The 16,726-nt window shown below is 47.3% G+C and overlaps 1 protein-coding gene across 1 annotated transcript in view; it reads right to left on the reverse strand.

The window, feature by feature from the left end:
* Positions 1-12,012: 12,012 nt before the first annotated feature.
* Positions 12,013-16,726, reverse strand: part of LOC129495578 (ferrochelatase, mitochondrial) — a 36,627-nt gene continuing 31,913 nt past the window's right edge. The window contains exons 10-11 of the mRNA XM_055303225.1: positions 13,989-14,048; positions 12,013-13,515 (exon numbers count right to left, since the gene is read on the reverse strand). Coding sequence (XP_055159200.1) covers positions 13,381-13,515; positions 13,989-14,048 — 195 coding nt within the window. The 3' untranslated portion in view covers positions 12,013-13,380. The remainder of the gene's footprint in view (positions 13,516-13,988; positions 14,049-16,726) is intronic.

The raw sequence follows: 16,726 nt of genomic DNA on the forward strand, positions 1-16,726 counted from the left end.
TTTTTGATGTAACCTCTGAACCCCAGAAAACAAAAGCATAGAGGCCCAGAGAGACAATCCATCTAAAAATGGTCGTATAAAGAATGCAACTCAATCAGCCCAGAGCATGCAAATCACCCAACATTTTTACGGAGCACCCTGCTAAATTCAAACTGATAGTTGGAAGAAGGGACACAAACCCCGTGATCCCAACGCATAAATCAAAGCTTGAGAATAGCAAAGAAATGAGTTTACAACCGGTTCAGAGTGGAAGGATTTGCAAGATGTGATCTATAAATTGTTTTCCTGTCCTCCCCCCCTCACTGCCTCCATACGCGCACACACGCACACACACATGCACGCACGTGCACACTGGTCAATACCACGCCACTTTTTGAAAATCAAGCATTTTCTTTTCTGAAGGTTTGCCCGCTGCTAAGCTGGAAAAATGAGTGCGAGCCACCAAAGGCTAAGAGCCTTCTCCTTGGCCACCAGAACCATCCTCAGAAGCAGTCTCAAAGTCAGCAAAGCAGGCAGCCGTTAGGAAAGATGAGGACTTGTCACGTTCTGTAGAACAGCTGTCACCTCCCGTCCTACACACTGTGTCCTTCAGCGGTGCCTAATCCCTGGCACACATGCCCCCGGGCAAAGGTCAGACCCTTTTTTAATTGATGAGAAATTCTATCCATATAGTTAGGCTGTTGAGCAGGAGGGCCTCCTGTTTTTCACGACTCTTAAAGTCTTACTTCTCTAAAAAATAAGTCCCTACTGTGCCATATCTAGCTTGGCGGGTAAGACGCAGACACTGGGAAACAGACCTGTAGAACTTCGCCAAGTGAGTCTGTATGAGTGAAGGTTGTGCTTAGAGACCAGACCGCGGGGCGAAAGGAAATAGATGTGCCTTACCCTTTAAAACAAAGATTTGAGGGGCGCCTGGGGGGCTCAGTCGGTTAAGCGTCTGCCTTCGGCTCAAGTCATGATCTCAGGATCCTGGGATCGAGCCCCACGTCGGGCTCCCTGCTCAGCGGGGAGTCTGCTTCTCCCTCTGCCTCTGCTGCTCCCCTGGTTGTGCTCTCTCTCTCTCTCTCTCTCTCTGTGTGTGTCAAATAAATAAATAAAATATTTAAACAAAGACTTGGTTTGCAAATAAAATGCGTGTCCTCTTCCACAGCAAAACTGAAGACGTAGACAGAAGCACCCAGATTCCTGTCACAGGTCTTCCACTTGGAAGAAGTTCTCTCCACTGTCTCCTCCAGGCTCCTCCTTCGCTTGTACCTTTGCGTCAGATTGGAATTTCCCTGGGAGGAGGGAATATATTTTTGATTATATCTCAACAGTAGCACAGCTGTGTCGGATAAAGATGTGTCCCAAACACTGGAACCCAAAAGCAACGCCAGACAGAATAAGAATCCCAGAAAGAAGTCTAGAAAGGAAGAGGCCTGGTCCTACAGTTGGAAGACCTCACCCAGGCCACTCGCTCTCCCTGAGCTTCCATTTCTTCCTCCGTGAGTTCAAATCATGCTCTTTCCAGCGGCCTGCTCAGCACGGGCCCTGCCCATGTGCTGGGACAGTGCGATTTCTGTCACCATTTCTCTGGTTCTGGACACTCTTAGCTGGGCACAAGAGAGCAGACTGTAACCCTATCCTTTCCCTCAGGGCTTCCATGAATTATTTCCTCCTCAGGAGAAGAGAACTACAACCCACTGAAACTGTTTTCCAAGTGATAGCTCAGCAGCCAGTACTATGGCTAAGTGTGCTGCAAAGGCCTCCAGGCTATTCTGGAAGTCGGGCCCAAGGAGTGTCTGTGAACCGAATGAGAGCTGATGCACGCTGAGTTGCCCAAACCTCAGACTTCTGGACAGGGTCTGCCCGACCGAGGGCCCCAGGCCGCTGTGGCTGCAAAGGCCGGGGGTGACTTCGTTGGATCACCGCCTTTCCATACAGTCTGTAGACGCTCAGGCACCTTACCCGTCCCGTGGGGGCCCACAGGAGGCCAAGTGGCTAGCTGGGAACAGTCTGGAAGTCAGGTCTCTCTATTCCCAGTCCATAGTGATGCCATAGTAGCAAGTGGTCACTTTGGTCCATAGTAGCAAGTGGTCACTTTGCTTGTCACACGCCACGTCGGCTCGCCTCTACGACGACGTCACTCTCCTGGTCTCAGACATGAGGAACCAGAGTACTGAGAGCTTTGACTGCTTGCCCAGGTCTCACACCTGGTACCCGGGGCACCAGGATTGGGTTCCAGGTTCTGTTGGATTCCAGGCCTGTGCTTGTCACCACCTACCTCAGTCCTGAGACCCCCTTTCCTTGCTCTGACCATGCAACGCTGCCTCATAAGGGGGAGATGTGAACCCAGCAGATCCTAAGGAGTGTGGGGGAGTGCTTTCTGGGACCGGCAAGAAGGGAGTACGGGGGGCATTGAATGGTGTCCCCCAGAAAGACATGTCTGTGTCCTAACCCCCAGAACCTGCGATGTGACCCATTTGGGGGAAAGAGTCTTTGCAGATTCAACTCAGGATCTCAAGATGAGAGCATCCTGGATCGTCTGGGTGAGTCCTAAATCCAACGACAAGCTTCCTTGTAAAAGACGGAAGACACCGGAGAGGGCCACGTGAAGACGAGGCAGCGGGTGAAGTGATGCAGGCACAAGCCAGGGGCACCTGGACCCGTGGGAAGCTGGGAGAGGCCAGGCAGGGGTCACCCAGAGCCTTCGGAGGGAGCGCAGCCCTGCCCACGCCCGGACTTTGCATTTCTGGCCTTCGGAACTGGAGAGGGTTCCCTTCTGGAATTTTTTTTAAAGCCACTCAGTCAGTAGCACTTTGTTACGGGGAACTCAGCCCCAAGGAAGACGGCGTTCCTGTCGGCAGGGCTGCCACGTCAGAGGCCACAGCAGAAAGTTCTGTCCGCAGGAAATCGTCCTTCCAGGGAGCGTGAGAGCTAGAAGGCCCTTTGGTAAATCAGCGCCAACCCCAGCCCAGGCCTGATGCGCTGTCCTCAGGCCCTTTACATCATAAAGCTGCCAGGAATGGCTTATTGGACTATCACTCCATGCACTTTTTGCTTGACGGCACCCAGTTTCTTTCTCTGGGTAAGACTTGGCAACTGCCCCCGGACGCCTCCTGGCCTGAGTCAAGACCCTAGATTTCCAAGGGAGCCAAAGGGGGGCAGGTGTTGGAGAAAGGTTCCTTACTCCCCGCAAGGGTTCCTTCAGATTCCAATCCCTCCCAAACACCTGAGAAGTGTCACTAGATTTACAAAACTCCCCTACCGGTGCAAATTTTTAGGATCACGCCTCTTACATGAAGGGTCCGCGGTGCTGATGGCCCGCCTGTTCCTGCTGAACACTCAGGTCATGGGGCCAAGGGCAGAGGCCCGCACTTCCAGTGACACAGCTCTGGTCCCCACTGCTGGACGGAAGCAGCCCTCCCTGCACCTGTGCTGCTCACCTGGATACTGGGAGAACCATCTACCCCAAACGAGGGCGGGTGAGAAGAGATGGCACAGTTGACCCCTGCCACTGTGCCCTTGGACACGAAGCTCATTTGATTGTCGCCCCTTCAGACTTTCAGGTGATTCCCAACCTGTTTCGGATAGAACGCAGGCCAGATCCTGCTTTGCTGGTGCTGTTCTGGGCGGCCAGATGCGACCGGCCTGGGTGTCAGGCCACCTGAGGTCATACCTGGCCACCCCAACTGGGAGGGGGCGGGGGGCAGTAAGCAACCAGGACCCTGAGAAACCTGCCCAAACACACTAGCCCTGAGGATCTGCCTTGCAAAGCTTATTTTTTTTGCATGTATATATGTAATAAACCCAATTTTTAAAAAAGTGATAGACTTCCAGTCCTCAGAAGCAAATCTTAAGAAATACGGAAATATTTAAAGATGCCTCCCAAGCAGACAAAATGAGAGTAGAGGTTTTTTTCATATAGAAGCTTACACCAAGGGTATTGATAAAATGAGATATCCCCCACCCCACGCAAAAAAAAAAAAAAAAAAAAGAGATTCCCATGATAAAAAATTCCTCTGGGACTCTACTCCTACCTGTGACTCATGCCCAGAGTGAACCACCTCGCCTTGGATGCTGCAAAACTCCTTGTGGACGTGTAGTCTGGGGAACATAGAAAAGCCCCACTTCCTTCCACTTTCAGAACGGAGACCCCCTTCCCTCCCGCTCCGACCCTCCCAGCCTTCGGGTGCGCACGAAGGCACTGGCACACGCACGCGTGCACACCCACACCCCCACACACACACAATGAACCAAGAAAGGAAAGAAAAAGAGATCAGTAATGAGAGAGCCCACTAATGGATTGGCTTAAGTATAGAACAACATCCCATCACTGTTCTAGAAAATAATCAATCAAGCACTTAATTTTAAACATAAAAGTAAGCTGCCAGGAGACTGTTAATAGATAACCAAATAAATTAACAGTTGTAGGTGGGATTTGAAACCAGGTCAGCTTTTCCTCGCCCCCACGCTCGGAGCCCATGCGTATAAAGGGTTTCCGCAGCGTGGCACCTGATCGCACACTGTTTCAAAGCGAAATTTCCTTTTAGCCAACATCCCCTCTCAGCGGGCTCGTCACTTCAGGGAATTGTCCTTTGTGCGTCTTCCATAAATTTCATAACACCGCTACTTTAAAATATTGATGGGCAACTTGGCCTTGGCCCAGCCCCGCAGTAGGCCGGGATGGACCTGAAAACCTCCAGGACCATAGAAGCGGGAAGGAACACCCCCCCCCACCCCACCCGCCGACCTCTCCTAAAGGGGCAATTGTGTCGGTGCGGCCCATACCTGAGCTGGAGGCCTGCCCAGCTTTGATAGCCAGTTCTGCCCCCCGGGAGCTCAGCTCAGAGCCATGCGGGGCCTGGGCCGTGCGAGACACATGCAGGCAATGCTCAGGCACCTGCGGACCCGGAGAGGGTAAGTGAAGCCCACCGGTTGTTTTAGCCCAAGACTCAACTTTTCTCTCAACATTCAAACTCTTGGCAAAGTTATCAATGAGTGGGCAGCCCCGGTGGCTCGGCGGTTTGGCACCTGCCTTCAGCCCAGGGCCTGATCCTGGGGTCCCGGGATCGAGTCCTGCATCGGGCTCCCTGCATGGAGCCTGCTTCTCCCTCTGCCTGTGTCTTTGCCTCTCTCTCTCTCTCTATCTGTGTGTGTCTCAAATAAAAATAAATAAATAAATAACCAAATAAATAAATAGAATCTTAAAAAAAAGGATAAAAAAAAGTTATCGATGAGTAAAGATTGACAGCTTTCCAGCCTTTCTCTTCTCCCTCTCCTCGTGACCTTCTCAGGGCAAGTGACCAAAAGCAAATGCAACAAAGAACATCAAAGGGAAGACTGGAGAATTGATCCCTGATTCCTGGAGGCTCTGGGAGCGCTCTGAGCTTCTGGAATAACATCACACTCTCTTCATGATGCCCCCGAACAACAGCACGGTAAACTTGCACCTCCTAGAATAAAGTCACCACTGAGAGCAGTACAGCGATAGTCTGCTAATCAAATGAATGACACAATGGTAGCTGGTGTTTAGGGGGCCTTTCACACACACACACGCGCACACACACACGCACACACGCTGAGCATCACGCTCTACTAAATACACTGTGCATGTGATCTCATTGAACCCTTTCCTAAAAAATCTGCAGAAAATATCCCTTGACTCAGAATGCCCGCATCTAGGAATTCTTCCCGTGGAAGTCACTGAGGAGACACCCAAAGATTTTGTCTATAAGGATGTTGATCAAAAATAAGCAAAAAATGAAAATAAGATAGAGTTGCAGTAATGGAGACGTGGTAGAAGAACTACATTATAGCCCATACAATATAATTCCGCGTGGCTACTTGACACCGCGTTGCGAGAGAATGCGTACTGACCCATAAAATACGTCTAGGAGATAGAATTCGGTAAACGGTCAAAGAGGAGGAACAGTGGGAATATTTCTAAGAAATCACAGTGTGTAAAACGTACGTGCGTAAAGTGCATGATAAAATTCATCAAAGCGTCCTAAGCTTATGGGTGATTTTTTTTCTTCGTTGTATTTCTCTTGCTTTCTCATTTTTCAGGATTTCAAACAGGAGAGATATTTTTAAAAATCACGACCGAGGTACTACATCCAAACGTCGTAGAGCCTCACTAGCTTAGTCGTCGCCCACCCCGCAAAGCCCCATCCAGCCTGCGATGGGGTTTGGCCACACGGTCTCGGCTGATGCTCACAGCAACAGTTCCAGGTGGGCCGAGAGGTTCTGGAACTCCAGAGATTTTCAAACACACACACACGTGAAAGACAACGGTAAGAAGCAGCCGGCGCGTCCCCTCACCCGCAGGCAGGCAGCACGCGCTCGGGCAGAGCAGGGCCTCGGCCGCTCCAGGCCTGTCCACCGCGGGCAGTGCCGCTCCGCCTGCTGCGTCTGGGGCTCTCCACGCAACCTGCCTCATGCCTCCTTTGGCTTCCCCGACCCCTCCCCTGCCGGGGCTCGGGTCCTCCAGCATTCTGCTCAGCTCAGGGGCCGGGGAACATTCCAGAACACTCCAGAACACCTGGGAAGCAGACTTTCTGGCCAGGATGAGAGGCAGCTGTGCCCGGGAGCTGCCTCCTACCCCCTTAGGAAAGCCAGTTACTGGCATCTCTTGCCAAGTCTGCCATCGGTGACATCGCAAAGGTGGCTTGGGACGGGCCGCGGTGGGGGTCTGTACAGCCTGGAGCTGAGCACGCTGGAAGTCAGGGCGTCTTCCTCCTCCCCAGGGAGCCGGGAGGGCAACACCTCTGGCCCACTGAGACCGCTGGAGGGTCTCAGAAATCGGAATCCATCTGTAGCAGCGAAGGCCCGCCTCCCCACGCCCCTGCTCCCGACAGGACTGCACGGGCAGACACCAAGCAGGACGTGAACGCTGTTTTGTTTCGTTTTTTAGATTTTATTCATTTATTCATGAGAGACACAGACAGAGAGAGAGGCAGAGGGAGAAGCAGGCTCCCCCTAGGGAGCCCAACATGGGACTCGATCCCGGGACCCCGAAGGCGGACACTCAACCACTGAGCCACCGGGGCGCCCATCGCCACTGCCGATCTTAAGACAGAGCAGGTCACGTTCCCTGAACAAGTCCCAAGTGCTGTGCGTGGCCCTCACTGGTGACAGCTCTTGGTGGCCGGGGAGGGGAGCCGTGGAGCCAAGCCCTCCTCTTGAGACCCCTCCCGCCCCCGACTGCAACTGCCTGGGAGAGCCACGCGTCCACTTCCCAGGGATGCTGGTGGGCTCGGGGAATTTTGTTGGACACCACTAGAAAGCCTACGACAAAGGTTAAAATTCCTACTCACCATGGGGCAGCCTCCACTCAGAACAGACTGCGACGGAGGGGACCGTCTAGGGGCCGTGTGTCTGAGCACAAGTATGCAGTCCACAGGGGTCATTCCCATCGCCCCCAAAAAGTTCCTTTCCGGGCACTAGTGTTTCGGTAAACGGTCGCCAAGCAGGCCTGTGGAACAATCACCTACACGTCTGCGTGTGAGCGTACGTTCACTGTCAACGTTAGCAGTGCGCCGCACGTCAGACACGCTTCGAACAGGTAGTGATAGACCACCAGCCACTGTTCACTGCAGGGTCCATCGCACCAGTTGCTCAAGAAAGCGTTTTGTTGATTTTTACCAAGCTCCTGCCTCTGCAGCCAGCCCCTGGAGGCAATGGGTCCACAGGTAGAGTTCTGACATGAGTGTCGACTTTTTTGTTAATGCGTGACACATGTCAAACAACTTCTGTGTATGTCAAAACCTCACTTAGGTAAGTCGGATAACAGTTTCTAAACAGTGGAAGGGTATTTCAAGTTTTGGGGCTATTCACACTGTGACTTTTCATCCGCATTACTAATATTTTTTCATCACTTTCTCAGGTCTAGAAAATAATCAGCAAAACAGTCAAGACCTAATTTATAGTATTTGCTGATTTCACAGTCAAGTCCTAATTTATAGTGTTTGCTGACTTCCACAGTGGAAACAGCCCCATCACAGCCAATTGTAAGCGTACCATGACGTCAGTGAACCAGCTTGGACAGAGAGGTGCAGTAACTCATCCTATACAGCATTTCCACGATATGGGCACGATAAACGTAAATGATCGCGACCACAAACATAATAAAATGTGGCAAAAGAATTGAGAAGTGATTAATTTTGAATATTTGTTACTTTTGTTTTTAATATGATTTAAGAAAAAAAATAATATGATTTAAGATCTAGAATTTTTAACAACTGCTGTTTAACAACCTGACATTTTAACAATCGGCCTGCACACCCCTGCTTATATGCTTGTGCAGTCAATTCTGTGTGTGTATATACACTTTATACTTTGTACACTATATACTGTATATACACTATCTACACTATCTACCACAGAAAGGTAAAAATACAGACAACTTCACAAATTCTCAGGGTAAAATCTATTGCTTTTTTTTTTTTTTTTTAAGATTTTATTTACTTATTCATGAGAGACACAGAGAGAGGCAGAGACCCAGGCAAAGGGAGAAGCAGGCTCCATGCAGGAAGCCCGATGCAGGACTTGATTCCAGGACCCTGGGATCACGCCCTGAGCCGAAGGCAGATGCTCAACCACTGACTCATCCAGGTGCCCCAAAATCTATTGCTTCTTAACCTGCCAGGCAAGCTTCGACCCACAGGGGGGACCACAAGGAGAAAGGCTGACCCGTGTGTTCCCGCACCGGGAGCGGCAGGCGGAGTGTGCACCAGGCACGTCGGAGTGACAGCTGTCCGGCAACCAGAAACAGGACCTGATTCCTGCCCAAGGGCTTAGAACAAAGGCTCCAACCAGGCTTTTTTCCAAAAATGTTTTTAATTCCGACATCCATCTTAATGGCTTACTGTAGACTAATTTAGCCGGTAGTTTGTTATACTAAAAATGGAAGCTAATGATTTCAGCTAAAAACAACTAAGCCAGTACCATCAAAGTGTGTCCTAAGAAATGGATTATCACCGGCTACATTTGTTTTCCACATCCTTCCCCGGGTAGAGAGGCTTAATAAGATTCCCACAGCAAAAGCAAAAGGCTTTCTTCCTCCCTGGGGACCCTAGGTTACAACTGTGTTCCCCAGAGGGCACCTACCCCCCAACCCAGGCCTCTCTGAAGACTCTTGTCACGCAGGGAGCACCGCACGGCCCACTACTGCTGGTCATATTAGGGCCAAGCAGCAAATACTCACGATATCACCTTATTTTTTTTCAAGCACCCACCTGTCCCCACGACTCAGGTGGGTGCCTATAGGTCGGCACGCTTTATCCTTTCCAAAGTAAGGGGGATTCTGAAAAGAGGCACAACTTTTAAGGCAAAGATCGGACAACGGTCATACCACACAGCTGTCCAGCTGGAAAAAATCTAGCAACAAAACAAAACAATCAAAAATTTTCAGGTGCCACTATTCGAATTAACCAGGAACTCATCATGATTGAATATTTTAACGTGCTCCCCTCGAGTGTGACCCTTACCCATTTTGGTTAAATATATTACGACATGATTAAATATTTTAATTGGCAGCGATTCAAGCATAATGCAGGTTTCTTGATTCAGATTCAACCCATTTGATGTATGCGCTCTGAAACCTTATGACACTAGTTTCTATAAAATGAAGCGTGGCGCAAAAAGCCACCTGGACTGGGACGCTGCGGAAGGGGCTTGTTACAAAGGAATCTCAATTATTAGGCAATTAGGACAAAACTTCTGAGAATATTTACAAAGTTTTTCTGGGGCATGACCCTGACGTGTTTTTAATTTTATAATTTTTAGAAATAAGCAAAGGAATGGTCAGCTCTTGTTTTCCTCTGAGGAGTCCCCATATTGCTACTGAGACTGAGAATCTGAATGGTTTTATAATTCGGGGCCCTAGTTTTAGCAGCCGTTCAGAATTTTCTTTTCCAGCTTGTGACAGCTCAACCAATTTCCCATTTCCACCTAGTGTTGGGAAGCTTGTTCCTTTGCCATCTTCAGGATCCTGACCTTGAAGGGGTTTCTCCGGCTAGGCTAAGAGCCTAAAGACAAGGTACTCAACATGTGTCCCGAGGCCCCTGGCGTAATGCACCTGCGCCCACGCCTGCGCACACCGACGTGCGTTCTTGCTACGGCCGCCAGCTTTCATTGCTGCCCGCCAGCTACAGCCATGCAAGCTGGCCCCTTCCCCCCAGGCCCTCCCACCCCCAGAACGGAGGAATGAGCACAGCGGAGTTCTAGGACTGTAGACCCATGCGGTTCCCTATATTCTGGGACAGGAGCAGGTCTTACCGCTGCCCCTCCTCGGTGGTGTGGCTCACCCTCATGGTTTAATAACGTATTTTGGATAAACACGGTGGCATCTGATGGAGCATATGGCCTCTCTTACACACCTTAGAGTTTCTTGGATTAAATACCCAATTGATGAGAACAGATGAACCAAGGGGTGAAAAATGCAACAACTCTAAGAAACTCATCCTACCAAATCAGAGTATTTTTCTCAAAGAGAAATTAAAAGGAAAACCATCTATTTTCAAGATCAGCTTGAATCTGTAAATTACCTAATATGACTATAGGGTTGTGGAGAGAATGCACCTTCTGACAGGCTTAATTTGGGCAACTTGGAGCAGGAAATCCACTTTCTCTTCCTATCTACATAGTCATCATTGTCTATAGGATTTCAGTCATAAAGAAAAACTTAACGGAATCCTAGAGAAATGTAACATTCTCTTCATGGGCCTCCTGAGCAAGGATGTATACTCTGGGGTACCAGCGGACATCAGGAGGGCTCACCGTGGGTCAGCACCAAAAAGTGACTGATGGACATGTGAAGGGCTTTTAACAAGGAGTTCCATGTCTCCTGAAGCAGAAAAAGTCTTGAGTGCAAACATTTCTGTTAGCTTTAAAAAAGGTAAGTCGTGGGACGCCTGGGCGGCTCAGTGGTTGAGCGTCTGCCTTCTGCTCAGGTCGTGATCCCAAGGTCCTGGGATCGAGTCCTGCGTTGGGCTCCCTGCATGGAGCCTGCTTCTCCTTCTGCCTGTGTCTCTGCCTCTCTCTCTGTGCCACTCGTGAATAAATAAAATCTTAAAAAAAAAGCTAAGTCGTTCAAGAATGCAGATTCCTGAGGAGCATTCCTTCCTCCTGGGCTATACCTGCAGGGAGCTGGGCTTCTAAGGACCCCTGGCAGACTGCACTGCCTCCTTGTCACATGCCGGCCAGTCTCCTCTCTAGGTTGATTCCTCAGTTAAAGCCAGGGTGTCGGTAGGCGCAGCTTGAAGGCACTGCCAGCGGCACACTGGCTAATCACCAGGGCAAACGCTTGGATTTCAAAGTGGACAAGTAGCATCACCAGTCTCCTACCACCTGCCCCCCTCGAGCCCTCGAGTGTGATCCTTACCCATCTTTGGTTAATAAGCCACAGGTGACCCTCCCCAAAACAACACATGCCATGAGCGGGGATCCCAGTGCCACCCCCTTTGCCTCTCACTACAAGGGCCACTCTGGTCCTCAGAATCACAGATTTATTCCAGACAGCCCACTCACTGTTGAGTCAGAAGCTTCCTTAGCAAACGAGGGGTTTCAGATATCCTAGCAAGAGCTCTTGGAGTTTTCTGTAACATCTGCATCATAACATGTGTTGTACCGTGAAGCAGTGGCAGCAGACATGAGGACACATGGAGAACGGCTGCAAGCACATGCTGCCCTCCGGGGCCATCCCACTAACCCAGAGCATTCACTTCACTGTGGGACAGTCACTCAATCTACTGCTTAAATCTAATCCCCGCAAAGCTGATGGAAACAGCCCACTACCTATGCCTTGTACTTCTCTCCGAAAACACAATCTACGAATAGGAAGACCAATTTGGAAAAAAATGCACACCTTACTCAAATTTCAGAGCTGTTATCAGCGTGGGAAAATTATTAACTAAAACGGATGGCCTGTTTCTTTTCTTGCATTCCAAAGTAAATTCCCCCTATTTAATAATTTTGATTATTAATAGACTTGCATTAGTTTTCACTTCACAGAGAGCATGAATCAAATGGTTAAAATCTTAACGATGTGATAATATTTATTAATATAGTAAATCCCAAATATAGGAGATCTATGACTCCTCTAATACTTCCACTTTATGAACTGGCTTTACGAACATCAAAGACACGCTCTTTTGAAGAACAAAGTTTTAGAGCCTAGAGGAAAGAGAAGGTAATCATTACAAATTCATTACGGATCCATCAGAGATTTTTTTAATCCATTTAAATCCAAGTATAGGAGATCAGATTCTGATCTCACATTATTTCTACATTTTTAGAGCAACACTTCACTCACAAATTCAAGGTTACAATGGCATTAAAAATATCCACAGGAAAAGACTGCCATGAGATACAATAATATGATTAGTAGCTGTTGCATTGGTGGTTATTTCTCTTTTCTCTATTTTTCAGACTTCAATAGGAGGGTTATATAATTTTATGATAAAAACTATAAGAAAGAATTCAAGATTACAAAACATAGCTGACTTTATAAAAATAAGGCTTCACACAAATAGGCAGAAAGAAGACATTCAACCAAATTAAAGAAGATGCTCCATGGCAAGGTTCACTCGGGTCCTGGGATGAGCTTTAAAGATGAAGCCCAATGTCAGCACATGGGATCACTGGCCTTGCAGACAGGAAGCAGTGGGCCCCAAGATCCTCACCAAGGCATGGATGGCAAATGCTGGGTTTCTACATGTTTATGAGCCTTGTGTGCCTGGGGACTCTCAGACCACTTTTGGAGTCTGCACCTGATTGGTTTTAGGGTGAAGAAAGTGAGGCTCACATGTGAGTACCCAAATGGCCAACTAACGGTGACATCACTGGCAAAAGCAGCCACTACAGGCAACCACACCACCTCACTGGCATTCTGGAACCCGTGGGCCAAGGGAAAGGTCGGGTAACAGTTCCCTTTCAAATTATATTTCCTTTACTTAACTATGTTCCCTTCAAAAACAAGGACAGCCCTATGCACAAGATTGTAAACAGATCACATTCACACTGACAGCCCATAGAGGGGACTCTCTATACCCTGGCAGGTTTTTTGGGCAATAAAACCAAAATCTCTATTTATAATATGGGTGCATCTATTAAGAGAAATTTTTAAAACTCCTTTTTTAAATAACCCAGTGGACATTCCCAACTGGTACCTTTACACACAGAGGGGGCATACAAATGCTTACTGCATTGGTATAGAAAAACAGAAAACCCTAGTAAGGATTTCAGAGTCTGTTCCTCAAGAAATCACACAATTTGTGCCCAAAGGCTGTGCAGATCCCGATGTAACTGTCTTCCTTGGCCCCTAAATACAGCTCCTCCACAACAGGGGCATCTGGGGGTTGGGCATTTGCCTAATCCCGCGGGGTCCTCCGGCGGGGGTCACAGCTGCTGGCTGGTGAAGAAGGATTTAGTCTCCCTGCAGACAGGATTTACACAGAGCGGACAGCTCAGAGTCAACTGCTTGGAGCACAGCTCGTTTGACTGGATGTGTGAGAGCACCAGATCGGCCAGGGCCTGGAAGACGGGCGACAAGAAGCGGAGATTCCTCAGAAGCAAAACGTCTGCGGTCTCCCCATGCGTCTCCCCCTCCCATCGGCCCCAATAACCACGGTGGCAGAGGGCAGCTTTTCATCTGAATTATGATTGCTTTGAACTGGAGTCTCTAATATCTTCATTTGCTCAGGATCCCCAGCTTAGAGGAAAGTTAAAATAGACATTTTAGAGAAGAACATCCTCTTACCCCACCTGCTAAGGCTTGCCCTGGAAAGGCAGGCCTTAAATTAGACATAGTCAGAGGTGGGAGGAATCAGAAAATTGGGGCTATCTAAAGGAAAAAGGAGCAAGAGTATAAGGAATTCGATTTTATTTTTGTAATTAATTGGAACTCAAAATGTTCTAATATGTGAGAAAACCAATATTCTGTAAGAGTTTCTCAGAGGATTTCTCTCCGATATGTTCTACTAAAGTGGTTGTAACACTATAGATACCTTGGAGAACAATGGATTTCCATTAAGAGACTCTGCTCTTCTGATGTTTTCAACTCCACACTGAATCAGATGAGAAAAAAGAAGGAAAAACACATCCATGTTTTAGTTTCCTTTTTTTTTTTTAAAGAAACTGCTATGACAAAATAAATAAATGAATTTAGATACATACCCAGCTTAAAGTCTGATTTCCAAAGTGTTCCCAGATGACTCAGAAATGAAAACTGTCCCGGGCTCAGACACAGATGTAGATTTTCACCTCCGTTATCATAAAATTGCTCTCAATTTTTCTTCCTTCCCCCCACCCTGTTATCTTCCCATAGGTTTTCAGTTTCCAAGTCATTTTTGAGGCTGTATTTGACAGAACTCTCAAGTAATTCAAATCTGCTTATGATTCTTTTTTTAATTCCACCTTTCTAATGCACACTTTTACAGACTCTACCTAAGCACAATGTTGCCTTAATTAAATAAATCTTTATGCCTGTTTTGATTCCAACTGCCAAAAAGAGGTAGATTCATTTCAAGTATATTGAACCTAGATGGGATCCAATGCAGAGTGGGGTTTTTAAATATATTTGTACGTAGAAAAATCCAAAATAAAGCCTGAGGACTGTTTTACTATCACCTTTGCTAATACGCAGTTGATTATTCCCCAAATAATTAAGGAGCACCTAATTATTGTTCACTCAGATAGTTAAGATCTTCTCTTTCCCTTTCTGAAATGCTGTGGCTTTTAGATTCATCTTTTAAGTTAGCTTTAACTGGCATGGGGAAAATGGGGAGATTCAGCAAACACAGAGTTCTCAACCTAAAAAGAAACTGTATGCGGGGTGCCTGGGTGGCTCACTTGGTTAAGCGACCGACTCCTGATATCAGCTCAGGTCATGATCTCAGGGTTGTGAGACCGAGCCCCGTGTGAGGCTCCACGCTGACTGTGGAATCTGCTTAAGATTCTCTCTCCTTCTTGACGGGATGAGCACTGGGTGTTATACTGTATGTTGGCAAATTGAATTTAAATTAAAAAAAATTTTAATTCTCTCTCCTTCTGCCTCCGCCCCCACCCCCCTGCACACTGACTCTCAAATAAATAAATAAACAAATCTTTAAAACAAAAGAAAAAAAAAACTGTATTCTAAAACTCCAGGTAGAAGTCAGTGACAGCAGGACAAGCAATGCTGGCAACGTTCCTGAACATGGCAGGCGGGAGAGTTAAAGGATACAACTCTGTAGGGCAATCCAGTAAAATCTCTACCAATATTTAAATTCCATTTCTAGGAATTTTCCCTAAGAAAACAACTGGAAAAAGGAAAAGAAGATGATGCTTATTACAAAGCAGTTCAGGAAAGTAAAAAGTTGGAGACAGCTTAAACATATACTGATCAAGGATTCGTGAAAAATAATTATGTACATCTAATTACATTTATTGATTTAGAGCCGTAAGATATTTTTAAGGGAGAACAGGTTATAAAATAATATGAATAAAATGCCATTTTTGTTAAACATGTAGAAGAATGCCATTTTTATTAAGGTACACACATACATTTAGAGAAAAAAGGGGACTTATTTTTATCAAAATATTAACTATCTCTCAGGGGTAAGATTCTTTTTTTTGAAAGACAGAGAGAGTGGGAGGCAGGGGAGGAGCAGAGAGCGAAGAAGAGAGAATCCTAAGCAGGCTCCATGCCCAGCACACAGCCAGACACCGGGCTCGATCTCATGACCCTGACATCAGGACCTGAGCCGAAATCGAGAGTCAGACATGCAACCAACTGAGCCACCCCGGCCCCTCTCAGGGCTAAGATTCCAAGTGAGCTCTACTCTCTATGTGATACTTCTCTGAATTGTCTGAGCTCTTTAGTATTTTTATTTTCGAAAAGCAGTAACTGCATCTTGGGAAAAAATTCAAACTACTTTTTAAAGAAAGTTGTTTTAAACATATTCTCCCATCGAAACAATGAAGTAAACTGTAGCTATGTAGTTTTCTTTATTCTCTCTGTGGACTAATTAGTCACCATTAACCCATTTGATTACTAAGGAATAAACTCAGTTTAGTGATATTAATGAGTGTGAATTATTGTTCAATACAAACAAAACCTTATTTTCCAAACATACTGGTATGAACTATATCTGCACGTGAAGTTTTTTTAGGAAGCTCATGCGCAGCCAGAGTCAGGGTAGGCTTTGGAAGGCACCATTACATGAAATCCACGGACAACCCTGCAACCTCACTTTAGCCGATCACAACTGTGCCATAAATTCTGTATCAGAATTACTGACAAGTAATTTAGGCACCCTCTAACTTCCTCACCATTTGATTGATGACCAGCTTGCATAAACAAAAACCTGTGGGCTTGGGTGCTGGCTAAAGCTCTCCCCGACCCACTCTCACCCTGCCCTGCACCTGCCACCCAGTCCCGGACAGGGTGAAGCATCCTTTGAGGCCAGGCCTCCATCAATCACGCATGAGAGTGACCAGGATCGGGAGTTCTGGCAGAGGATGGGGGTAGACGGGCTCTTGGGTCCCAAGATTCCCAGGGTAACAATGCTATACACTGGATTCGGGTTTCAGGCCGGCCCTCCGAAGCCATAAGAAGGGTGAACAGTAAGTTTTTCTCCACTGTGAATGATAATTCACATCTTACATTACAAGACACTAAGGATGGTATTTGCTATTTCACTAATCAGATTGATCACAACACCGCAGCTAATTGAGTGAGTGTATGAAGCAGGTCAAGGGAATT

This window comes from Nyctereutes procyonoides, unplaced genomic scaffold (assembly GCF_905146905.1).
Source record: "Nyctereutes procyonoides isolate TBG_1078 unplaced genomic scaffold, NYPRO_anot_genome, whole genome shotgun sequence".
NCBI lineage: Eukaryota > Metazoa > Chordata > Mammalia > Carnivora > Canidae > Nyctereutes > Nyctereutes procyonoides.